Consider the following 26,011-nt stretch of genomic DNA (forward strand, 5'->3'; position numbering starts at 1 on the left):
ACCGGGGGCTTTAATACCACTCATTAGTGGGGAGGAGAGGGGAGCTGTAATAGGGCACTGTGATGGGGTGGGAGAGTGACGTGGGATGGAGGGAAGAAGCACTGTGACAGGGAGGGGATGGGCTATGTGGTCCCAGGGAAGCGGGTGTGGTGCAAGAGGCCAGAGCTGCCCACTCTGGAACTGGGGAACCAGGTTCAAGTCTCGACATCGGCTCAACATCCTGTGATTCCGGAAAAATCACTTAATCTCCCTGTGCTACCAAGAAATGAATCTGTTCTTGTGTAAAGCAACTGCTGCTCATGTAAAGTAACCTTTGGGTTGAGTTCACAATATAAAAAAATAAAACTGCAGAAAAAGAAAAACTTGGGGCTTTAATACCAAGGATGGTGTTAAGGCCTGTAAGAGGCTGGCCTGGTTTGTAGTGGGTACCACAGGTTCTTACACCTTAAACCAGGTCCAGTTATCCCTTATTAGTGAAATGCAGTCAGTGTCTAGAAGCCAGGCTGTCTAGGGGTAGCTGTAGGCAGAGCAGCCAAGGCTGAACTAGGAGACATGCAAAGCTTATGCAATACCACTGTAGTCACACAGCACTCACACATATGAAAGACAATACTTGGTGTTACCAAAAATAAAGGTACTTCATTTTAGTGACACAAGACCAAAAATAATTTGGAGACTGTACTCCCTTAGGAGGTAAGTAAATTACACAATATATACACTAGTAACCAAAAACAGGTAAGTAAACAGTCAGAAAATAGTGAAAATAGTGAAAATCGCCATAGATTGCAACGGGCATAGGGGGCACACAGACCATATACTAAACTAGTGGAATGCAAAATTATGTTTCCCACCTAGGCGTGTGTAGTGTGTAGAGGGGCACTGGGAGTGTAAGAAAACACCAAAGGTAAGTAATAGAACCACCCCAGACCCCAGGAAAGCAGGAGTAAAAAACAGCAAGTTTCCTAAAACACACTAGAAGTCGTGATAGAAGACAGTGCAAGAACCAGAAGAGACTGCAAGACACCAACAATGGATTCCTGGACCTGAAGACCTGTGGAAGAAGGAGACCAGGTCCAAGTAGCACTGAAGAGTCCAGGGAGAACAAGAGCCCATGGATGAAGGTGCAAAAGAAGAACCACCGGTGAGAAGACAAAGTCAGTATTGCACCAAAGAAGATAGATGCAGGTTCCTGGCTGATGCAGAAGATGTCCCACGCCGGATGGATAAATGCAGTCTGGGTTTCATCACTGGATTCCATAAGCAAGCCTTGGTAAATGAAAAACTTGCGTTTTGTAGAAAATGGTGCTGTCCAGGCTCAGGAAGGACCAGGTCTACTCTACCCAGGAGGGGGAGGCTGAGAGGGCTCTCAGCAACTCACAGAGCCCTCACAAGACCTGGGAGCATGCACCAGAGTCCCACAGCACGGGGACAAAGGAGTTGCAAATGGTGGTCATTGCAGCACTACTCAAAGGGATCTCACACCGCTGGAGAACAACTCAGAGAGTTGAGCATCACAGGTTAGAGTGCTGGGGACCTGGACTAGGCCGTGCACAAAGGAATTCTTGGAAAAGCGCACAGAATCCCTACAAACCGCAAAACATGCAGTGTACAGGGTACTGTCTGGCACAAGGAGGCAAGCTCTTACCTCCACCAAATTTGGACAGCTGGACCTTTGGACAGTCAGGGTTTCTTTAGTCCACCACCTGTGTTCCAGGATCTATGCTTGTCATCGGGAGAGGGGACCCAGAGTGCCGGTCATCGCTGCAGAGAGGTGCTGCTGAAGCAGGGAAGTGACTCCGTTACTCCACAGGAGATTCCTTCGGTTCTTCTGGTGCAGGATGAAGACAGGCAGTCCTCGCAGCATGCACCACCTAGAAACTGTTGCAGTTGCTGGCAGGACCTGAAGTTACAAGGTCGCAGAAGTCGTCTTTGCTTCTTTGTTGCAGTTTTGTAGCGTTCCTGGAGAAGTTAGTAGTCGATCCGTTAGTAAAATATGAAGTAAAGGATACAGAGGATTCTTGCTGGAGTGTTGCAATCCAAATCTGAGGAAACACCCAGAGGAGAGACCCTAAATAGCCCTGAGAGGGGGATTGGTCACCTAACCAGGTAAGCACCTATCAGGAAGGGGTCTCTGACGTCACCTGCTGGCACTGGCCACTCAGATGCCCCCAGAGTTCCCTGACCATCCTGAAAACAAGATGGCAGAACCCAGGGACACTCTGGAGGAGCTCTGGGCACCACCCTGGGCTGGTGATGGACAGGGGAGTGGTCACTCCTCTTTCCTTTGTCCAGTTTCACGTCAGAGCAGGGATTGGGGGTCCCTGAAGCAGTGTAGACTGAATTATGCAAGGAGGGCACAATCTGTGCCCTTCAAAGCATTTCCTGAGGCTCTGGGAGGATACCCCTCCCATGCCTGTAACATCTATTTCCAAAGGTAGAGAGTGTAACATCCCTCTCCTGAAGAAAATGCATTGTTCTGCCTTCCTGGAATTGAGCTGCTCAAGCCCCAGGAAGGCAGAAGCCTGCCTGTGAGGTGGCAGCAGCTGGAGCTGCAGTAAAAACCTCAGAAAACTGGTATGGCAGTACTGAGGGTCCAATAGTGGAGCCCCCAGGGTGCATGGAATTGGACCACCAATATTGGAATCAGTATTGGGGTACAATTTCCAGTTGTTAGACACCTCACATGGCCATATTCAGAGTTACTACTGTGAAGCTATGTATAGGTATTGACCTATATATAGTGCACACTTATAATGGCGTCCCAGCACTCACGAAGTCCGGGAAAATGGGCCTGGATGATGTGGGGAAACCTTTGCTAGTGCAGGGGTGCCCTCACACATAGGTACTCTGCACCTGGCTTTCAGGGTCCGAAGGTAAGACATATCGGTGACTTAGAAGTGACCTGGTGCAGTGAGAATGGCTGTGAAATAGTGCTTACACTAATTCACTCAGGCTGCAATGGCAGTCCTGAAGAAGTGTTTGTGTGAGCTCCTTATGGATGGCAAACAAAATACTGTAGCCAATAAGGATCTCCTGGAACCCCAATGCCCTGGGTACCTAGGTACCATACACTAGGCTAGGGACTTATAAAGGGGGTCCAGTATACCAACTTGGAGTGGAATACCGGGTTACCAGTATGTAAGTACAAATTTGGAACCAGAGAGAGCATAAGCACTGGAGTTCTGACTAGCAGGATCCCAGTGACACAATTAAAACACACTGACAACCAGGCCACAAATGGGGGTAACCATGCTAGAAAGAGGCTACTTTCTCACAAATGTGCTGTAGAATACAAGACATATCTCCTAAGAGCCAACGGAGGGATGGATGGCCAAATACCCGATTCAGCCCAGAACGTATCCCACCAGTATAGGTAGACTAAATAGCTTGTGCGTTTCTCTATTCACACAATCAAGCATTGAGCTGATGGTTCACTCCTGGGCTTGACAGGAGACAGAGTGGAGGTGTTAAATACCAAGGATCACCTCTGAAGTAATTGTTCTTCTTCCCGCAGTGTCTGACTATAAGGGGCATCATTCCCACCCCAGACCAGGGGCCGCCAGCCCTTAACGTTTAGGGTAAGAGCAAGAGCATCTCCATGAACTATGAGGTTGAGTGGATATAATGAGCAACAACGACAGGCACACAGCCGCAAGCATGAAGACCTGCATGCTTTGTGATATCGTTTGTGGATATAATGAGCAACAACGACAGGCACCACAGCCGCAAGCATGAAGACCTGCATGCTTTGTGATATCGTTTGTGGATATAATGAGCAACAACGACAGGCACCACAGCCGCAAGCATGAAGACCTGCATGCTTTGTGATATCGTTTGTGGATATAATGAGCAACAACGACAGGCACCACAGCCGCAAGCATGAAGACCTGCATGCTTTGTGATATCGTTTGTGGATATAATGAGCAACGACAGGCACCACAGCCGCAAGCATGAAGACCTGCATGCTTTGTGATATCGTTTGTGGATATAATGAGCAACAACGACAGGCACCACAGCCGCAAGCATGAAGACCTGCATGCTTTGTGATATCGTTTGTGGCTGCAATTTGGCACCTTTGTTTGCAGTGGGTTGCTGTGTTTATCACTAGACGTGTTTACGTAATCAGTAATCAGCATGCTAAAAATAGAGCAATTCCTATGAAGCAGCAGCTTTAATGTATTCTGTCTCCCATTATGTTCAGGTAACCTCAACCTTTCAAGAACAATTTGGATGTGAGTTAAATTTTCTCAGTAGTAGGATAGAATAGGATACACCTCATGTACAGATAGGGATCTCTGGCCCTGAAGAATGCCCCTGACCAGTTATGGCTCAGCATGAGGGCAGAAACATATTGGCCTAAATGATTGTTTTGACGGAGTGAGTCATTCTACTAATAAAAACCGTCCAATTTTGTTTTTATCCTTACCAACAGACACCGCTATTAAAGGTGTAATCAACACTGGTTATCTGTTGGGTACTTTTAAAAGATGACTGGATCCCTGTATTATCCAGAATAACTTTATCTAAGAACTCCCTCTGGGTGTATTTGACCATGAGGGTGAGTCCGCCCGGGTGGCATTGTCCTGAAGCATGACACTACTCTGTGTGAGACCACCTATTCCATAAGGAAGAGTCCCCAACATAGCTTCCAATCAGACGGTCTTCATGAATTACCCTAGAGGAGACTGATGGGATCACAACCAAAGAGGTTGTGTTTGACAGGTTTCTCTTTTTTTCCTCCACGTCTGTTGTGTTGACACAGCCTGTGTGCCGCGTCCACAATACACTGCATGCACTGTAGGTAAGTCACCCCTCTGGCAGGCCTTCCAGCCCTAAAGGAGGTTGCACTATACTGTATGTGTGGGTATAGATGCATGAGCAATATGCCCCCACTGTGTCCTTGCCAAACCTGGGACATAGTAAGTGAACAGAGCAGACATTTTAGTACCAATGCTGGACACTGGTAAATATGAGCTTCCCAGCTACATGACGGCTACTCTGAACCCTGGGTTGTTTGGTATCAAACAACTCATAATGATAAATCCAATCTGGTACCAGCATTGGATTTGTTCTAAAATGTTCCCAGAGATCACCTTAGAGGTGTCCCCTGAAAAAGCTAACTACCCTGGCATGGTTGCTGGCCAGTCACATCCAACCTGCCACCACCAGACAAGATTCTGGAACCCTGGGGTGATACATCCTGCTCTCTGGGTCCCAGAACAAAGCCCTTTCTTGGTGGAGGTGTAAACACTCCCTCCCTAAGGAATGTGCATTGCCCTGCTAGTGAGCTTCAAAGGGCTTACCTCCCATAAAGCACGACCCTCATGCCTGCTGCTATAAGCAGATGGCTGACCCCCTTTGCAAACTCCCCCATTTTGCAGGAGCAGCGGTGGGAAAACACACAAAGGACAGGAGTAGTAGTCAGCCCCAGCTTGCAACAACCCTAAAGTGTTGCAGGCGAGGTGATCCGTAAATTTCATTTTCTACCATCAAGCATGGAAGGAAAATGGCCAATCAGGTGTAGGGAAGTGACCTCTGCCCACAGGAAATGGTCACTTAGTGGGTGAAGCCACCCTAAGGCAGGTGACCCATTGGTTACTACTTGGTACTCCCCTACACACCCAGTAAATACTGTATTTAGTGGTCATCCCTTGACCAGAGAATCAGATTCCAAGGACAAAAGAAGACCAGCAACAAAAAAGACCCAAGGCTTGAGAACTGAAGTCCCGGTACACCAAGAAAAAGGTGCCAAACCCTGCCTGCTGCACCTAGGACTTGACAGTCACCGCCGAGGTGTTGTTTGGATACTGGATGAACTCTACGAACCCGCAGAGGCCCTCAAGACTTTGAAAATTGCCCAAGATCTCCCTCCAGAGTGAAGGCACCACTCTATTGCAACAAAAACCAAAGACCCAGTGAAGTCCACTTCACTGACCGGCTGCTGACCATGGAACCGGACATTGCAGCCAGTCCAAACTCTACCCAACAGAACGTGAGGACAAACCCTGCAAGGGTGCCATGATATGGTGGCATTGTGCCCTCCTGCGGCCGAACCGCAACATTGGCCCAGGTAGTGGTCACCTAATGCGGACACCCAAAGGGACCAGGAGAAAGCCCCAGTCGAGGGACTTCAGAAACTACCAGGCCCTCCCACCAGAGTGCCTCTGCTGACCTGCAAGCTACCCTCCAAGTGACCAACCTCTGGCTTCCAAGGGCACCTTTACGCACAGCTCCTAGCTCACCGATTCACTCTGCTCCCAGCTGCCCTGTGCCCTGCACTGAAGAACCAGCTGTGCCTGTAGGGTCCTCCACCCCTTGCGACCTCAACATCCAAGGGGACCTGCTGGACTTACCTTTAAGTTCACTTGTGCAGTGCTTTTCCAAGTTGTCTCCCGCAGTGGTCTGGCACTGACTTTCTGCAGGTGCTCTCGCCAAAACTTGGAGAAGCGCAAACTTGTCCAGCTCACCCATTATGCCCACTGTCGACTTCAACATACTTGCAAAAGGAGACATTGGTAAATGCATTGCCTGATTTTATATGCATTTTTTAAGTATTTCTCCATTGATGTCTGAGGTGCGTAATTACGCACAAAAAGACTATGGGCCTGATAATGAGTTCGGCGGATGGGATAACTCCTCCACCGAACTTCTGACGGGGAGGCTGCAGCCATGCTGGCTACCTCTCCACTGGGCCCATTATGACTTTCCCGCTGGGCTGATGGGTGGAAACCAAGGTTTCCGCCCATCAGCCCGGCGGGAAAGTGTCTGAAGCATTGTCGCCGGCTCTGCTGCCGCCCACCGGGTGCACCAACACCCTCGCAATGCTCACTGTCTGCACAGCAGACAGTGAGTATTGCGAGAGTGCTGGGCAGGGCGAGCCCTGCACTGCCCCTTCCCCCCTGAGGCCCCCTGCACTTCTTCTCTGCCGCCTTTTCATGGCGGTGAAACAGCCATGAAAAGGCTGGTGGAAAACCAGGTCGTAATCAGCAGAGCGGTGCTGACTTCAGTGCTCCCCTGGCTGATTCCAACCTCCGCCACCATCAACCCATCGGAGATCCTGGCGTAGACGGAGCTTCCCGCCAACTCCGTAATGTGGCAGTCAGACCCCCACAACCTTGGCGGTTTGACAGCCACCGCGAGTGTGGCTGTCCGAGGATCACCACACTCGTAATCAGGCCCAATTTTTGCTAATTTATTTTTAATTTATAACTTAAAAAGTACTCATCCAAATTTCATGATCTTGGTCTTACAAATTGTATAAAAATCCGAAGTATTTTTGTGAATTGGTTTAGAGTTATTCTTTTGAGTGTGTGTCTTGCTTTATTGACACTGTGAGTACAAGAAATGATTTGTGCTTCTCCAAGATTAGTCACATTACTCGACCAAACTACCATAAAAATTAGAGCATTAGGTGGCCTCGTTTTTACCTCCGTAAACCAAAGTGTTGTTGCCCAGACCCCCTGCACAGTGTGCCTGGTTTTGCACATTACATAGAGGGCCAGCGTCCTACAGTAGACATTATTACATGAAGGAGACCCTCCCTCTTGTATTACATGAAGGAGACCCTCCCTCTTGTATTACAGGAAGGAGACACTCCAACTTGTATTATATAGAAGAGACCCTCCCTCTTCTATTATATGGAGTAGACACTCCCTCTTGTATTACATGAAAGCAACACTCCCTCTTGTATTACATGAAAGCAACACTCCCTCTTGTATTACATGAAGGAGACAGTCTCTCTTGTATTACGTGAAGGAGAAACTCCCTCTTGTATTACTTGAAGGAGGCACTCCCTCTTGTATTACGTGAAGGAGACACTCCCTGTTGTATTACTTGAAGGAGACACTCCCTCTTGTATTACATGAAGGAAATACTCCCTCTTGTATTATATAGAAGAGACCCTCCCTCTTCTATTATATGGACGAGACACTCCATCTTGTATTACATGAAAGCAACACTCCCGCTTGTATTATATAGAAGAGACCCTCCCTTTTCCATTACACGTAGGAGACACTCCCTCTTGTATTACATGAAAGCGACACTCCCGCTTGTATTACGTGAAGGAGACACTCCCTCTTCTATTACTTGAAGGAGACACTCCCTCTTGTATTATATGGAGGAGCTCTTCCTTCTTGTAGTACATGAAGGAGACCCTATATCTTATATTACATGAAGGAAACACTCCCTCTTCTATTACATGAAGGAGACACTCCCTCTTGTATTACATGAAGGAGACCCTCCCTCTTGTATTGCATGAAGGAGACACTCCCTCTTGTATTACATGAAGGAGACACTCCCCCTTGTATTACATGAAGGAGACACTCCCTCTTCTATTACATGAAGACGACACTCCTCCTTGAATTACATGAAGGAGACACTCCCTCCTGTATTATATAGAGGAGACAGTCCCCCTTGTATTACATGAAGGAGACACTCCTTGTTGTGTTATATTGAGGAGTCCCTCTGTCTTGTACTATATGGAGAGGACCATCCCTCTTGCATTATATAGAGGAGGCCCTCCCTCTTGTATTACATGAAGGAGACACTCGCTCTTTTATTACATGGAGGCAACCCTCCCTCTTCTATTACATGGAGGAGTTCTTCCCTCTTTTATTACATGGAGCAGATACTCTTGTATTACACAGAAGAGATACTGCCTTATGTATTATATGGAGGAACTGCTTACTGTTGTATTATATGGAAGAGATACCCCTTCTTGTATTACAAGGAGGAGCTCCTCCCTCTTCCATTACATGGAGTAGATGCCACCTCTTGTACTGCACATACCAGACACCTCCTCTTTCTTTCCCCTGTGTCCTAAGGGCACCATCCACACCGCTTGTGCACTTAACGTGTCTGGGCTCACACCACCTACCACAGCTCCCTACATACAGACAGAGGGTCGAGGATCACAGCTATGTAGTCCTAGGGCTCCTCATGCAGGGGCACGGGCCAGGCAGCTTGTGCCTCTGACAAGTCCTCAGGTGCCACCTATGGTCACCCCCTAAAGCTTGGTGAGTGGCCACTAGCCATGCTCCTCTAGGGCTGAGGTCCTTGGGCAGCAGAGCAAGTGCTTTGCTGATAAGGTGTTTACAATCTCATGGTGCCCCTCAATGAGCACACAGATTGTCGACCACCCTCAAAGAACAAGCATTGGCAAAGCCAATAGAACTGAGTTTATCAATGCTTGTTTTGTTTTGTCACGGTTTTCACAAAACGTTATTGTTGGAAAAGCTGTGGGGCCTTCGTCAATTTAACAAAAGCATTGGCTGAAATCAAAATTATTTTTGGTCTCATAAAGCCCACATTGCCATGGTATTCCCCGGCACTTAAGGGAACTACTTGGTGTGTGAATGTGCTCCTTGTTAAAGGTAGAATATTGTCACTCACAGTGAAGTTAACCAATGGCTGAGGGAGGCTCACACATTGCCCCATGCTCTATGCTGTAGTAGGCGGAAGAGAAATGTGAATGACACAATAACGGACCAATGGATAAAGAGGACTGTCTGAATGCCCCTGTAAATAATTGTATGATGTATAAAATGTTAGTAAACCAAAGGTCCTGGGTAATGCCAGACCTAAAAACACAGGACAAAAGAGTCAGACAGGGTAGGTTTTCACACTTCTCAAACACAGGGCTGGGCAAAAAGAACTGGGGCAGCATGGCATGGTCCCCTAATACAGAACAAGTCAGAATGAGTCAAACGGTAGGATGGCACAGTTCTCAAACAGAGGGTGCAAAGGGGCCAGGACAGTATCACACGGTTCTCAAACACAGGGCAAGGCAGGAAGAGTTGAACAGGGCAGGATGGCACAGTTGCCAATCAGAGGACAGATCAGAAAGAGTCAAACTGTGCAGAATGAAACAGTTCTCAAACACAGGGCATTAATATTTAAACAAGTCCTCTTGCCACAGTTCTCCCTGGCTTGCCAGGACTTTATTCTCTACAGTCAGTTAGCAGAGCAGGTGAGTGGGACAGGTGTGCAGCAGACGAGTGGCGCTGGTGTGCATCTGGTGAGTGGCACAGGTGTGCAGCAGGTGGATGGCACATGCATGCAGCAGGTGAGTGGGACAGGTGTGCAGCAAGTGAGAGGGACAGGTGTGTAGCGGGTGAGTGGGACAGGTGTGCAACAACTGAGTGGCACAGGTGTGCAGCAGGTGAGTGAGACAGGTGTGCAGGCGATGAGTGGGACAGGTATGCAGCAGGTGATTGGGACAGGTGTGCAGCAAGTGAGTGGAACAGGTGTGCAGCAGTTGAGTGGCCCAGGTGTGCAGCAGGTGAGTGTGGCATGTGTACAGCAGATGAGTGGGGAAGGTGTGAAGCAGGTGAGTGGGGCAGGTGCACAACAGGGGAGTGGGACAGGTGTGCAGCAGATGAGTGAGCAGGAGTGCAGCAGCTAATTTTGGCAGGTGTGCAGCAGGTGAGTGAGGGCAGGTGTGTAGTAGGTTAGTGGGGGAGGTGTGCAGTAGGTGAGTGGGACAGGTGTATAGTGGGTGAGTGAAACAGGTGTGCAGCGGGTGAGTGGGACAGGTGTGCAGCAGGTGAGTGAGACAGATGTGCCACAGGTGAGTAAAACAGGTTTGCATCAGGTGAGTGGGGCAGGTGTGCAGCAGGTGAGTGGGACAGGTGTGCAGCAGGTGGGTGGTACAGGTGTTCAGTAGGTGAGTGGGGCATGTATGCAGCAGGTGAGTGGGACAGGTGTGCAGCAGGTGAGTGGGACAGGTGTGCAGCAGGTGAGTGGGACAGGTGTGCAGCAGATGAGTGGGACAAGTGTGCAGCAGGTGAATTAGACTGGTGTGCACGTGGTGTGTGGGATAGGTGTGCAGCAGTTGAGTGGGACAGGTGTGCAACAATTGAGTGGCACAAGTGTGCAGCAGGTGAGTGGGACAGGTGTGTAGCGGGTGAGTGGGACAGGTGTGCAGCAGGTGAATGGGACAGGTGTGCAGTAGAAGAGTGGGGCAGGTGTGGAGCAGGTGAGTGGGACAGGTGTGCAGCAGGTGAGTTGGACAAGTGTGCAGCAGGTGAGTGGGGCAGGTGTGGAGCAGGTGAGTGGGACAGGTGTGCAGCAGGTGAGTTGGACAGGTGTGCAGCAGGTGAGTGGCACAGATGTGCAGCAGGTGGGTGGGACAGGTGTGCATCAGGTGGGTGGGACAGGTGTGAAGTAGGTGATGGGGCAGGTGTGCAGTAGGTGTGTGGGGCAGGTGTGAAGCAGGTGAGAGGCAGGTGTGCAGCAGGTGTGTGGTTTAGGGGGGGCAGCAGGTGAGTCGGACAGGTGTGCAGCAGATGAGTGGGACAAGTGTGCAGCAGATGAGTGGGGCAGGTGTGCAGCAGGTGAGTGGGACTGGTGTGCAGCAGGTGAGTGGTACAGGTGTGCAGCAAGTGAGTCGGAGAAGTGTGCAACAGGTGAGTGAGACAGGTGTGCAGCAGGTGAGTGGGACAGGTGTTTAGCAGGTGAGTGGGACAGGTGTGCATCAGATGCAGGTGCTCTGGGACAGGTGTTTAGCAGGTGAGTGAGACAGGTATGGAGCAGGTGAGTGGGACAGGTGTGCAGTAGATGAGTGGGACAGGTGTGCAGCAGATGAGTGGGATAGGTGTGCAGCAGGTGGAAGGGACAGGTGTGCAGCAGGTGAGTGTGGCAGGTGTTTAGCAGGTGAGTGGGACAAGTGTTCAGCAGGTTAGTGGATCAGATGTGCAGCAGATAAGTGGGACTGGTGTGCAGCAGGTGAGTAGTGCACGTGTGCAGCAGGTGAGTGGGACAGGTGTGCAGCAGGTGAGTAGTACATGTGTGCATCAGGTGAGTGAGACAAGTTGGCAGCAGGTGAGTGAGATAGGTTTGCAGCAGGTGTGTGGGACAGGTGTGTAGTAGATGAGTAGGGCACTTGTGCAGCAAGTGAGTGTGACAGGTGTGCAGCATATGAGTGGGACAGGTGTGAAGCAGGTGAGTGGGGCAGTTGTGTGGGGCAGGTGTGCAGCAGGTGAGTGAGGCAGGTGTGCAACAGGTGTGTGGGACACGTGTGCAGCAGGTGAGTGTGGCAGGTGTGCAGCAGGTGAGTGGGACTGATGTGCAGCAGGTGTGTGGGACTAGTGTGCAGCAGGTGAGTGGGACAGGTGTGCAGCAGATGAGTGGGAGAGGTATGCAGCAGGTGTGTGGGACTAGTGCGCATCAGGTGAGTGGGACAGGTGTGCAGCAGGTGAGTGGGACTGGTGTGCAGCAGGTGAGTGGAACAGATGTGCAACAGGTGAGAGAGACAGGGGTGCAACAGGTGAGCGTGACAGATGTGGAGCAAGTGAGTGGCACAGGTGTGCACCAGGTGAGTGAGACAGGTGTGCATCAGGTGAGTGGCACAGGTGTGCAGTGGGTGAGTGAGATAGGTGTGCAGCAGGTGAGTGTGACAGGTGTGCAGCTGGTGAGTGAGACATGTGTGCAGCAGGTGAGTGGGGCAGGTGTGCAGCATGTGAGTTAGACATGCGTGCAGCAGGTGAGTGAGACAGGTCTGCAGCAGGTGAGTGGGAAAGGTGTGCAGCAGATGAGTGACACAGGTGTGCACCAGGTGAGTGAGTCAGGTGTGAAGCACATGAGTGGGGCATGTGTGAAGTAGGTGTGTGGGACAGGTGTGCAACAGGTGAGTGGGGCAGGTGTGCAGCACGTGTGCGGGACATGGGTGCAGCAGGTGAGTCAGGCAGGTGTGCATCAGGTGAGTGCCACAGGTGTGCAGCAGGTCAGTGGGACAGGTGTGCATTAGATGCAGGTTCTCCTGGACAGGTGTGTAGCAGGTGAGTGGGACAGGTGTGAAGCACGTGAGTGGGACAGGTGTGCAGCAGGTAAGTGGGACAGGTGTGAAGCACACGAGTGGGACAGGTGTGCAGCAGGTAAGTGAGACAGGTGTGAAGCACGTGAGTCGGGCAGGTGTACAGCAGGTGTGTGGGACAGGGGTGCTGCAGGTGAGTGGGACAGATATGCAGCAGATGAGTGGGACAGGTGTGCAGCAGAGAGTGGGACTGGTGTGCAGCAGGTGAGTGGGGCAGGTGTGCAGCAGATCAGTGACACAGGTGTGCAGCAGGTGAGTGGGACAGGTGTGAAGCACATGAGTGGGGCATGTGTGCAGCAGGTGAGTGTGGCAGGTGTGCAGAATGTGAGCGGGGTAGTCGTGCAGCAGGTGAGTGGGACAGGTGCGCAGCAGATGAGTGGGGCAGGTGTGCAGCAGGTGAGTGGGACACGTGTGTAGCAGATGAGTGGGACAGGTTTGCAGAATGTGAGTGAGGTAGTCGTGCAGCAGGTGAGTGGGGCAGGTGTGCAGCAGGTAAGTAGGACACGTGTGTAGCAGATCAGTGACACAGGTGTGCAGCAGGTAAGTGGGACAGGTGCGCAGCAGATGAGTGGGGTAGTCATGCAGCAGGTGAGTGGGACAGGTGCGCAGCAGATGAGTGGGGCAGGTGTGCAGCAGGTAAGTAGGACACGTGTGCAGCAGATCAGTGACACAGGTGTGCAGTAGGTGAGTGGGACAGGTGCGCAGCAGATGAGTGGGGCAGGTGTGCAGTAGGTGTGTAGGACAGGGGTGCAGCTGGTGAGTCAGGCAGGTATGCAGCAGGTGAGTGGGACAGGTGTGCAGCAGATGAGTGGGACAGGTATGCAGCAGAGAGTGGGACTGGTGCGCAGCAGGTGAGTGGGGTGGTTGTGCAGCAGGTGAGTGGCACAGATGTGCAGCAGGTGAGTGGGGCAGGTGCGCAGCAGATGAGTCGGGCAGGTGTGCAGCAGGTGAGTGGGACAGAAGTGCATCAGGTGAGTGTGACAGGTGTGCAGCAGATGAGTGGGACAGGTATGCAGCAGAGAGTGGGACTGGTGCGCAGCAGAGAGTGGGACTTGGGTGCAGCAGGTGAGTGGTGCAGGATTGCAGCAGATCAGTGACACAGGTGTGAAGCACATGAGTGGCACGGGTGTGCAGTAGGTGAGTGGGACAGGTGTGCAGCAGGCGAGTGGGACAGAAGTGCAGCAGGTGAGTCGGTCAGGTGTGTATCAGATGAGTGGCACAGGTGTGCAGTAGGTGTGTGGGACAGGTGTGCAGCAGGTGAGTCAGGCAGGTGTGCAGCAGGTGAGTGGGACAGGTGTGCAGCAGATGAGTGGGACAGGTGTGAAGCACACGAGTGGCACGGGTGTGCAGTAGGTGAGTGGGACAGGTGTGCAGCAGGTGAGTCGGACAGGTGTGCAGCAGGTAAGTGGGACACGTGTGTAGCAGATGAGTGGCACAGATGTGCAGCAGGTGAGTGGGACAGAAGTGCATCAGGTGAGTCGGGCAGGTGTGCATCAGGTGTAGGCGCTCTAGGACACCACAGTCAGATGTCCCTTTACACATCATTCGAGGAGTATTCTCCTAATCTCTCAACCCTTCTGCTCCCCGGAGACGATCATACACTAGTGATGTGCAGCTGGACAGGGTGTTTTAACCCTTGCCTAAATGTTTTGTCGTAGTGGCGAAGTGTGAGTTTTTCAACCCGGGGGGCAGCGTGAAGGACCGGCCCAGCCTGAGAATGGTGGAGGAGGCAGAGAGAAGAGGCATCATGAAGCCGGGAGACACCATCATTGAGCCAACTTCAGGGAACACAGGTAAGTGAGACCTAAAATGGGACCTGTTGGCGCCTAATGTTGCATCAGCGCTGCAATGGACTAAGAAGCACCTCTAGGCACTGGCGATTTCTTCCATAAGCATTCTACTTAGTCCCGACTGTCACTGACCAACTCCGTTTGAGCCAAGTTGTTCCAGATCATGAATGCTGGCAGCACGCCTTGATTCCATGTAGCGCCAATAGTGTCAAAGCTGGGAGCATGCCAGGCTGGGAACTTGGAGCATATCCAGAGAGCCTTCCCGGCTAATCACCACGGCTCCTCTCTCAGTGTTTCGTATGTACTATTCACTCGCAAAATAGTTAGAACAATTTGCGATTAGTACTTTTGCTACCAATAAATAATTTTCGGAACTGACGCATGTACTAATAGGTCGCTTCCGAAAATTCACAATCCGATTGGTTTTCAATTTGACCTACTTCATTAATATTCATGAGGTAGGGCACGATTTGCAACTCACTCTGACTTGAGGCCATCACAGGGATTGTGGCCCACTGTTCTTACCAGATCACCATATCTGTGATAACCTTTCAATAAAGTGAACTTTTTAAAAAAATACATCCCATTTTCCCTAAATGAAACAGATTTGTGTTTAAAAAGAAATGTTTGTTTATTTTTTTGTTTGTTTGAGAGTTGGCAGTGCTCTCGTGGACCACAGCCAAGTTTTATTTTTTATATTCACAAGGGAAGAGTTTCTAATGGGGCCCCTTCCCTTTTGCAAATGGGTTACCACCCCAACTTGTGTGTCAATTATTTTTCAATGGTTTACAACCGCTATTTTGGTCATTAACCATTTATACATTTGCTTAGGAATCTCTTTTTTGAAGGGAAGCCCACAACACGCCCCTTTTAAATAGCGATTCCTTATGCATTTGTAAACCCATTGCAGGGGTTAGAAAAAAATGACTGACTCCTACAATGAGCTTACTGCGTTGCAAAAAGCATTTTGTGATCACAGTCTCCGAAACGAAGCAAAACAATGCTTTGTATATATGGCCCCTGTCCTACCATACAGACTGGATCTCTGTAGTCCTTGTTTAGGAGCCTGGCACTAAGCTCTTCATAGGAGCCCACCTTTCCAGACGAAGGAAGTTTGGCGGGTCTATGGGGGCATTTGGTAGATTTCTTCTCAGGACGTGTCTCTGATGGACTGGAAAAAGTGAGACAGAACCCATCTGATGCCCTCACCCTCCTGCAATTCAGAAAGGAATTGAGACATGTCTCCTCAAAGAGCTCTAACTCTCCACAGTATAGGAACTCTGTAGAGCCTGCCTCTTGTAAACAGCCTGAATTGTATCCCAGGGCTCACACATACGGTGCACAGGGATGTAACGCAGGCACCGTGAGCCCCTGCAGAGCAGTGTGGCCCCCATCCATTCAGCCTGAGGTCTGTGAATGCCTGTGAGCCTTGGAGTCTCAGGGGCTCCTCATCACATTCTACAGAAGGGCCCCATCCTTTTGGGTCCCACCACTCAGTGCATGGTCCACCTCCATAGATCCTTTAGGGAGAGTCTTCTAGGGTGCTGCCTGTGTCCTACTGTCTGACTTCCTGGTTTGGTCTCACACCATGGTGCTCTAAGATTGTTTTCGGGCAGAGTTACTAAGGATGCCCAGCTTCTAACCCTGCTTGTGTGTCTCTGCAGGAATTGGGCTTGCTCTCATCGCAGCAGTGAAGGGGTACCGCTGCATCATCGTCATGCCGAAGGCCATGAGCCAGGAGAAGGTAAGAGGTGCGCTGAGGTGAGATGAACTTTAAGAGCGGGGATCATAGAGTAGAAAGCATCCATTGGTGGACAGGAGTGGTGCACTCAACGGTGTGTGAACTGCACTGGTTGCACTGTATGTGGTTATTGGCAAGTGTGTGTGAGGTGTGTGTTTACAGGCACACTCATAGGTGTGTGAGGCTGCTAGCACATTTGGGTGTGATGGCTAGTAGATGTGGTCCTGCATAGTATGTAAGTATTAGAACACCCATGGGTGATTGGTGATTAGTACATGCTGCATGGTGTGTGGTCACTGACACACTCTTTCGTGTGTAATGAGTAGTATGTACTACACGGTGTGTGATTTTGGCACACTCATGGGAAAATTCAGAAGTTGGTGTCATATTTCGCACAAGACATAGAAATTATTGGTGCCACACACTGATGTGTGTCACAAAGTTGTATAGTCAGAGGGATTTGTTATTTGTGGCACTTTCACCAGTGGTTCTGCCTTCTGTTAGACTTTTCATAGGTAAATATGATGTATGGTACATTCACAAAAGATTAGAATTTAAGAAACATTTAAAGGGGCTGTGGTTTGTGATACATTCTAAGGTGACTGTGATTTGTGGTACATTCTAAGGTGGCTGTGATTAGTGATACATTCTAAGGTGACTGTGATTTGTGGTACATTCTAAGGTGGCTGTGATTAGTGATACATTCTAAGGTGGCTGGGATTTGTGGTACATTCTGAGGTGTCTGTGATTTGTGGTAGATTCTGAGGTGTCTGTGATTTGTGGTAGATTCTGAGGTGGCTGTGATATGTGGTAGATTCTGAGGTGGCTGCGCTTTGTGGTACATTCTAAGGTGGCTGTGATTTATGGTAGATTCTGAGGTGGCTGTGACTTGTGGTACATTCTAAGGTGGCTGTGACTTGTGGTACATTCTAAGGTGTCTGTTTTTAGTGGTACAGAATGTTTAACTTAGCTGCATATGGACAGGACACGTTGGCCAGGGGATTCTTTCTTGTTCCTGGGTGGACCGTAGAGGGCATTAATACTGGCTGTTTGTGAGCGGTGCTTGCCCACGGGCTGTTCCCTTGTGGCAGTGGGGGAGACTTTAATCAGGAGCGGCATGTTGTTGTGGGAAGAGGAGCCCCACCGACCACCTTTTTCCAACCTATGAATAGTGTTTGTCAGGCTGAGCAAAGGTCAGTATGATGGACACTCTTCTTGCTCGGGTCAGATAGCCAGGAGATAGACGTACACTAAATGTGCAAGCCAGGCCTTAGATTTCAAAGCCCTGTGTTTTTGATCTCTTCAGCCCGGCAAAGCTCTGTGAGGTCCTGCCCCTCACGATGAGGGGGTGCTTCATTAGTAGACTCTGCCTTGGGTGCTTTAGTCTTAAGCCCTGAAGTGCCCAGGCTGAGGGCCCATCAGTGATGCTTGTCACAGAGTGGGGTGGGGTCAGCAAGTCCCACTAACCCCCATCCCACTCTGTGATGAGAAATTGGTAGGTCCTCCTCTCTGGCTGACCCATGACAAGGTCCACCCATGAGAGGAGATGGCATGATCTTCCTGTTTTCGCTTATCTGAAGCCTTCAGGAACCAGCCTGGTTTTCCATCTGCCATCCAAGATCACTGCCGGACCAGTATTTTGTTTAATTGTTTGGTGCATGCGAGTGTGTATGAAGCTTTGTGTATTTGTGCTTGTGTGCTGTGAATGGGTGTGTGTGTCTGTGTATGTGCTTGTGATTGGTGGGTGTATGTCTGCCTGCTTGTGAATTGATGGCTGTGAGTGAGTGTGCACGTGGATGGCTGTGAGTTTGTGTCTGCACATGTAGAAGAGAGTGTTCATGCCCTCCTCCACGATTCCACATTACTGTCCACCACCGACTGTAACTAGCAAAGTCTGAAATGTGCCTGGAGTTGCTAATGTCTTGATGACAAACAGGTGAATACTACTTAAACAAGCGGAGCATTTCCCTCACTCCTCTACGCACCATCACACACAGGTGCAATGACCTAAGACAGGATAGGAGCACCACACACATAACACAACAATGCTTCCCACACAGGTCACATGAAAATGCAACGCTCTTTCAACCAATCACTCCCTCATGGTTTAGTGCTCTTCTCTCTTAACAGTGCCGTTCGGTGCCTCATCTGTGATTTGAAGCTTTATAAACACACAATTAAAGTACTTTCTTGGACAGCTGTGATTTTTGGTACTTTCTGATGTTGCTGTGATTTGTTGGTCATTTGAAAAGTGGCTGTGATTTGTGATACATGGCAGTGGTTTTGATTTATGGTAAACTCTTGGGTGGCTGTAATTTGTAGTACATGCAAGCATAGCAGTGATTGTAAACGCAGTCTATGTTCAACTCCAGAATCGCATTCATGCTATGTCCTGCACGACTACCAGTCGGGCTTCAGATGACTCAACTGCACAAAGACTCTTACTGCTACCTTATGCATCACCGTACTGACCACACACGATGACCTATGCTTCCTGATATTTCTGTGCCTTCACACAGTCGACCATCCCAGGTTCATCCCCACCCTTGAGTCTCAAATGGGATTCACAAGCAATGACCTTTACGGGTTTTACTCCAACCTATTGAACTTGTTTTTCACACGGGCACTTCCAGGTCACAAAAGATCCCGCTCTCCTGTGGAGTCCTCCAGAGCTCCACTCTGGTCCCTGACATCTTCAACCTCTACCTGGAGCTTCTTGGTACCCTACTCACAGACAACAGCATCGAGATTCACCAATAGTCCAATGATACACAGCTCTGCTTGAAAGACTCCACTGCTTCATCATCCAGGCTCTATGTCCATCACCTATCCGAAGCTTAATCCAACAAGGGCAGAATTAAGGTTATTTGTCAAGAGCAACAAACAAGAAAAAGTACAAATCTAGCTCAATGATTTGAACCTTCATGGTTTCTGGCCCCAACGTTTACCAAATACCAAGCCACTTGCATTCACTCTTGACACCAGCCGCACCCTGGAGGACTATATTGCAAAAAACAAAGACAGTTTGGTACAAGCTCTCTTCTTACAAAAGTGAAATAGTTTCTTCTGGAAAACAACTTCAGAAATGCTGTTCAAGCATTTGTGTTCTTGCATTTGGATGATTGTACTGCCCTACTCCCTGGCCTCCCCGACTCCACATTGGCACACCTTAACCCCTCTAGTGCCCTGGATGAGCTGGTCTCACCCTCGGCCACGGCTGCCGTGTGCCGAGGACGAGACCAGCTACTCCTGCACCCGGCACACAGGGGGAGTGCTAGCGCTCCCCCTGTGGTCCTCCTACCCCCCTCCCATGGGCAAGGATGAAAGGGGAATTCAACCCCGATCGCGAGCTGACCTCATCAGAGGCCGCCCCCATTGTGCTGGAAGCTCAGCCTATTTTTGGAAGGCCCACCTGCCCCCAAGGGGGGCAGAACGCCCAGCAGAGATCAGGGAAGATTGTTTTTCAAAAAAGTGCTGGGGGTATGGCCATAACCCCCCCCCCAAATAAATGGGAACCAAGTTGTTCTGCCCACCAGTGGGTGGATGGAGGAATTATCCCCGATCTACTCCCTGGGGGGGGGGAGGGCAGAAAGCCTACTAGATGCTAGGGAATTTAAAAAAAATAAAAATTAGTGGGGTGGTGGCTACCAACCAGTATGGGCATGGCTATGCCCCCACCCCAACTAAAGGGGGTAACAGTCTTTCAGCTCTCCCCTGCACACTAAAAGATCTTATCCCAATGGCAAGCAAGAGGACATTTGATTATTTTGGGTTTTGGATTTACATTTGGGCCATGAGAGCTTGGCTAACTCTCAAAATCATCCCACTTGGAAAGGTGAGAGCTGCACTTTTGGACTTTGGGACGCTGCCATGAAGAAACATCTACGAGACCCATACACATCTGAAAATTAAACATCTGGGTGAGTCCAGGTTGGTGTGCTTCACATGCACCCGCACCATGTTCCTACCCACAATGCCCTGCAAACTTCCAACTTTGCTTGAAATCACACATTTTCCCCACATTTTTGTGATGGAACCTTCCGGAATCTTTAGAAATCCACAAAATTCCTACCCCCCAGCATTGTCACATCTATACCACAAAAATTCTGTCCCACTTGTCGGCCTAAAAACATTTTTTTCCAAACTGCCCTTTTGGACCCCCTTTGGTTCCCCCTCATTTTCAACATGTTTTGGCTATTCCCTGTCACAGGCACTTGGCCCACCTACACAAGTGAAGTATCATTTTTATCTGGAGACTGAGGGGAACGTTGGGTGGTAGTAAATTTGTGCTGGTGTGGTGAGCCCACTCAGAAATATGGGAACATTAGATTTTGTAGCTAAATTTGAGGTTTGCTGAGGATTCTGGGTAAGAAAACACTGGGGGATCCATGCAAGTCACACCTCCCTGGACTCCCTTGGGTGTCTAGTTATCAGAAATGTCTGGGTTTGGTAGGTTTCCCTAGATGGCTGCTGAGCCAAGGACCAAAAACGCAGGTGCCACCCCCTTAAAAACAGGTAGTTTTGTATTTGATCATTTTGATGTGTCCACGTACTGTTTTGGAGCATTTCCTCACAAGTGAGGTACCATTGTTATCAGGAGATCTGGGGGAACACTGAGTAGAATGAAGTTTGTGGCTCCTCTCAGATTTCAGAACTTTGCAGCACCAAAACGTGAGAAATAAGTGTTTTTTTGGCCAAATTTTGAGGTTTGCTAAGGATTCTGGGTAACACAACCTGGTGAGAGCGCCACAAGTTACCCCATCCTGGGTTCCCCTAGTTGTCTAGTTTTCAGAAATGCACAGGTTTGGTAGGTTTCCCTGGGTGCCGGATGAGCTAGAGGCCAAAATCCACAGCTAGGCACTTTGCCAAAAAAAAATGTCAGTTTTCAATGTAAAAATGTGATGTGTCCACGTTGTGTTTTGGGGCATTTCCTGTTGCGGGCACTAGGCCTACCCACACAAGTGAGATACAATTGTTATTCGGAGACTTGGGGGAATGCTGGGTGGAAGGAAATTGGTGGCTCCTCTTAGATTCCAGAACTTTCAATCACGAAATGTGAGGAAAAAGTGTTTTTTGGCCAAATTGTGAGGTTTGCAAAGGATTTTGGGTAACAGAACCTGGTGAGAGCCCCACAAGTCACCCCATTCTAAATTCCCCTAGGTGTTTAGTTTTCAGAAAGGTCCACGTTTGCTAGGTTTTCCTAGGTGCTGGTTGAGCTAGAGGCCAAACTCCACAGCTAGGCACTTTGAAAGAACAGGTCAATTTTCTTTGGGAAAATGCGATGTGTCCACGTTGTGTTTGGGGCATTTCCTGTCGTGGGTACTAGGCCTACTCACGCAAGTGAGGTACCATTTGTATTGGGAGACTTGGCGGAATGCTAGGTGGAAGGAAATGTGTGGCTCGGCTCAGATTCAAGAACTTTCTATCACCGAAATTTGAGGAAAAGGTGTTTTTTTGCCAAATTGTGAGGTTTGCTAAGCATTATGGGTAACAGAACCTGGTGAGAGCCCCACAAGTCACCCCATCCTGGATTCCCCTAGGTGTCTAGTTTTCAGAAATGTACAGGTTTGGTAGGTTTCCCTAGGTGCCGGCTGAGCTAGAGGCCAAAATCCACAGCTAGGAACTTTTAAAAAAACACGTCAGATTTAAATGTAAAAATGTGATGTGTCCATGTTGGGTTTCTTGTTGTGGGCATTAGGTACCATTTTTATTGGGAGACTTGGGGAAACACAGAATTGAAGAACAAGTGTTATTGCCCCTTGTCTTTCTCAACATTTTTGCCTTCCAAATGTAAGACAGTGTGTAAAAAAGAGGTCTATTTGAGAAATGGCCTGTAATTCACATGCTAGTATGGGGACCCTGGAATTCAGATATGTGCAACTAACCACTGTTTCTCAACACCTTATCTTGTGCCCATTTTGGAAATACAAAGGTTTTCTTAGTACCTATCTTTCACTCTTTATATTTCCCCATACTGTATACCTGGAATTGTTGTATACCTGGTATACAATGAAAGCCCATTGCAATGTGCAACTCATTTATTGGCTCTGGGTACCTAAGGTCCCTGATGAAACTGCAAGCCCTATATATCCCCACAACCAGAAGAGTCCTGCAGACGTAACAGTATATTGCTTTCAAACATCTGCCATAGCTGGAAAAAGTTATAGAAGAAAATGTGGACAGAAATGGTTCTTTTTTTCACCTCAATTTCAATATTTGTTTATTTTAGCTGTTACTTTCTGTAGGAAAACCTTGAAGGATCCACACAAATGACCCCTTGCTGAATTTAGAATGTTGTCTACTTTTCAGAACTGTTTAGCTTTCTGGGATCCAACATTGGTTTTACACCCATTTCTGGCACCAACTGGAAGGGGTCTGAAAGCACAAAAAATAGTAAAAATGGGGTATGTCCCAGTAAAATGCCAAACTTGTGTTGAAAAATGTGTTTTTCTGATTCAAATCTGCCTGTTCCTGTAAACTGGGAAGATGGTGATTTTAGCACCGCAACCCCTTTGTTGATGCCATTTTCAGGCAAAAAAAACCCAAGCTTTCTTCTGCGGCCCTTTTTCCCATTTTGTTTGAAAAATATGACATTTTTGCTGTATTTTGGCTAATTTCTTGGTCTCTTCCAGGGGAACACACAAACTCTGGGAACCTCTAGAATCCCTAGAATGTTGGAAAAAACATGATGCAAATTTGACGTGGGTAGCTTATGTGGACAAAAAGTTATGAGGGCCTAAGTGCAAACTGCCCCAAATAGCCAAAAAAAGGCCTGCCACCTGAGGGGTAAAAGGCCTGGCAGCGAAGGGGTTAAGGGCATCCTGTATGCTGCAGCACAGGGCCAGAAGAAATATGATCACATCACCCCCATACCAGTAGATGTCTCCCCTTGCCGGTCCACACCATCTTCAAAACCAGTGGTTCTCAGCACACCAGCAGCCAGGTGGCACCAGACTGCGGACTAATAAGTGCACAAAAGACAGCGGGTCATTTACATCAATCACTGAGTATCTGGAACAACATCCCTGTAACCATAGACACGCTACAACGCTGCTCCAATTTAGGAAAGAGTTGAAGACTCATCTCTTTGAAGGACACTACATTACAATGCATTATCCATCTACAACCCAGCTTCCTCTCCCATCATTCGTTGGCTTTGTGCTTGCCTTACATCTTGTACAGGGCTCCACTGCCTTGGCTAGGTGTGCACACATACTCTGCAGTGGATCTGATTTGTGGTAAACTCTAAAGTTGCAGTGATTTGTGGTATACTCTGGGTGGCTGTGACCTGTGGTACACTCTGTGGTGGCTGTGATTTATGGTACTCTGCGCTGTGGCTGTGATTAGTGGTACACTCTGTGGTGGGTTTCATTTATGTTAAAAGCTAAGTTGGCCATGATTTTTGGTACTCCTCTGGTGGCTGTGATTTATAGTACACTCAGTGAAGGTTGTGATTTCTGGTGAACTTGGAGGGGGCTGTGATTTGTGGTACGCTCTGTTGTGGCATTGGTTTGTGGTAAACTCAAAGGTGACCGTGATTTATCGTACATTCAGGGAGGCTACCCTCAGAATGGTCATGGTAATTACAAATGTTATTCCCATGTCTAGGTGGATATCCTGCGGGGACTCGGAGCGGAAGTGGTGCGAACCCCTACCAACCTGTTAGAAGATCCTGAGTGCCACATCCGGGTGGCTGAAAGATTAAGGCGGGAAATTCCCAACTCCCACATCCTTGACCAGGTAAAGCCAGGGTACGACCCTGCGGGGGAAGAAGGTTAAGCAGGTGGGCATGCAGCAGAAGATGGAAGGAGACGTAGTGGACGAAACTGGCATACGAAGGCATGCAAGAGAATAGAGTGGAGCCGAGAAGGACGTGACACAGGAAAGAAACAGAGAGAGACAAAAGGAAGAGGGTAGAATGGAATAGACATGAGAGTGGAACGGGGAAACGCACAGCTGGGATAAATGCAAAGCCCTTTAGCGTACTGTTTCTTTCAAGCTTTTAGATTTTCTTTTTGAAAAAGAAAATTGAAAATTCCCCACCATGCAGTGTTTTCCTAAAAAAATTCTGCTGCAAATATTACATTGATATTATTAGCGATGTTGTCAAAGATGTCATAAGTGCCGTAATTTGTGAGGTAATTAGCAGTGCATGGCTAACGCATGAGGTATAGTTATCTTAGAGCACAAGGTATAGTTACTTGAGGTAACTCTAACTATAAAAGGTGAATATCTATGGTTTGATATGTTTAAAATATGATCCTAAGTATAACATCCCTGTAACCTTTGTTTTTTAAGTGAATTTCTATGTTTTTTCATTCTGTTTCCTAACTATAACGTACCTGTACCCTTTGTTTTTTTCAGTGAATTTCTATGGTTTTTCTAACGTAAAGTTATGCTCATTACCATACGTTAGTCCAAACACTACCACGCACGGCCTTTGGCTATGCGTGGAGGCGGTTGGCCGCAAGGCCTGGCCTGATGCCAGACCTTGCAGTCAACCCCCCTAACCACCCAACCCATGCTGTGCATGGCCCTTTGGCTATGCACGTTGGGAGTTGGCCGCGGCCTGTCTCTCTGGGTGTGAGAATACGTGTGAGAGGGTGTATCTGGGTGTGAGAGTGGTTGTGAGAGTGGGTGCATCAGTATCTTAGTGGGTGCGTCAGTTTCTGTGTGGGTCTGTGAGTGGTATATGAGGTTTCAGTGGGTTTGTGAGTGGGAGTGTGAAAGTCTGAGTGGGTCTGTGAGTGGGTGTGTGAATGTTTGAGTGGGTCTGTGAGTGGGTGCGTGAGTGTCTGAGTGGGTCTTTGAGTGGGTGCATGAGTGTCTGAGTGGGTCTGTGAGTGGGTGTGTGAATGTTTGAGTGGGTCTGTGAGTGGGTGTGTGAATGTTTGAGTGGGTCTGTGAGTGGGTGCATAAGGGTTTGAGTGGGTCTGTGAGTGGGTGTGTGAATGTTTGAGTGGGTCTGTGAGTGGGTGCGTGAGTGTTTGAGTGGGTCTGTGAGTGGGTGCATAAGGGTTTGAGTGGGTCTGTGAGTGGGAGAAAGAGATTGAAAAAGAAAAATTGAGAGCGAGAGAGAAAGAGAGTGAGAGGGAGAGAGATAGAAAGTGTATTAAACTTTGATGAATGATATACTTAGAATTAGATATTTCTGGACACATTGAAAAGAAAAATGTATTAGTCAATTAAAAAGAGTGAGATCACCTTTCAGTATGAACCTTTTAAGCTTTTGAAGTTTAAAAGAAATTAAAGAAGGAAAATGACCAGGGTCACAGCTGGAGTAGAACCCTCAACTTTCAGTGTGAGGGTCTGTGACCATAACTTTTAGGCCGTAGGTGACTACTTAATGTGATGCTTCCAGACATGTCTATGACAGTCAACCCAGGCAAGTGAGTGGAAAGAAAAGTAAATGTTCCATCACTAGGAAGCTTGAACGGTCAAAACACTACTAAATAAATAAACACACTGCCAAGCGATACTAAGATTTGAACCTTCAGTACAGAGTGATAGTACAAGAGGTTGACCATTAGGCCAGAAGTGACTCTGATCTGCTCTGCATCCAAACATACGTATAACATTCATCCCAAACATCTTGCTAGTTTGACACTTTGTAGTCATTGCATGGAGAGATCATTGCAATGATAATCTCTCTCTCTCTCTCTCTCTCTC

General features: G+C 48.6%; 1 protein-coding gene across 1 annotated transcript in view; it reads left to right on the plus strand.

The window, feature by feature from the left end:
* LOC138248933 (cystathionine beta-synthase-like) overlaps positions 1–26,011 on the plus strand; it is a 151,501-nt gene that overhangs the window by 56,417 nt on the left and 69,073 nt on the right. The window contains exons 4-6 of the mRNA XM_069202963.1: positions 14,470–14,604; positions 16,266–16,345; positions 23,951–24,082. Coding sequence (XP_069059064.1) covers positions 14,470–14,604; positions 16,266–16,345; positions 23,951–24,082 — 347 coding nt within the window. The remainder of the gene's footprint in view (positions 1–14,469; positions 14,605–16,265; positions 16,346–23,950; positions 24,083–26,011) is intronic.

Source organism: Pleurodeles waltl, chromosome 8 (assembly GCF_031143425.1).
Source record: "Pleurodeles waltl isolate 20211129_DDA chromosome 8, aPleWal1.hap1.20221129, whole genome shotgun sequence".
Classification (NCBI taxonomy): domain Eukaryota; kingdom Metazoa; phylum Chordata; class Amphibia; order Caudata; family Salamandridae; genus Pleurodeles; species Pleurodeles waltl.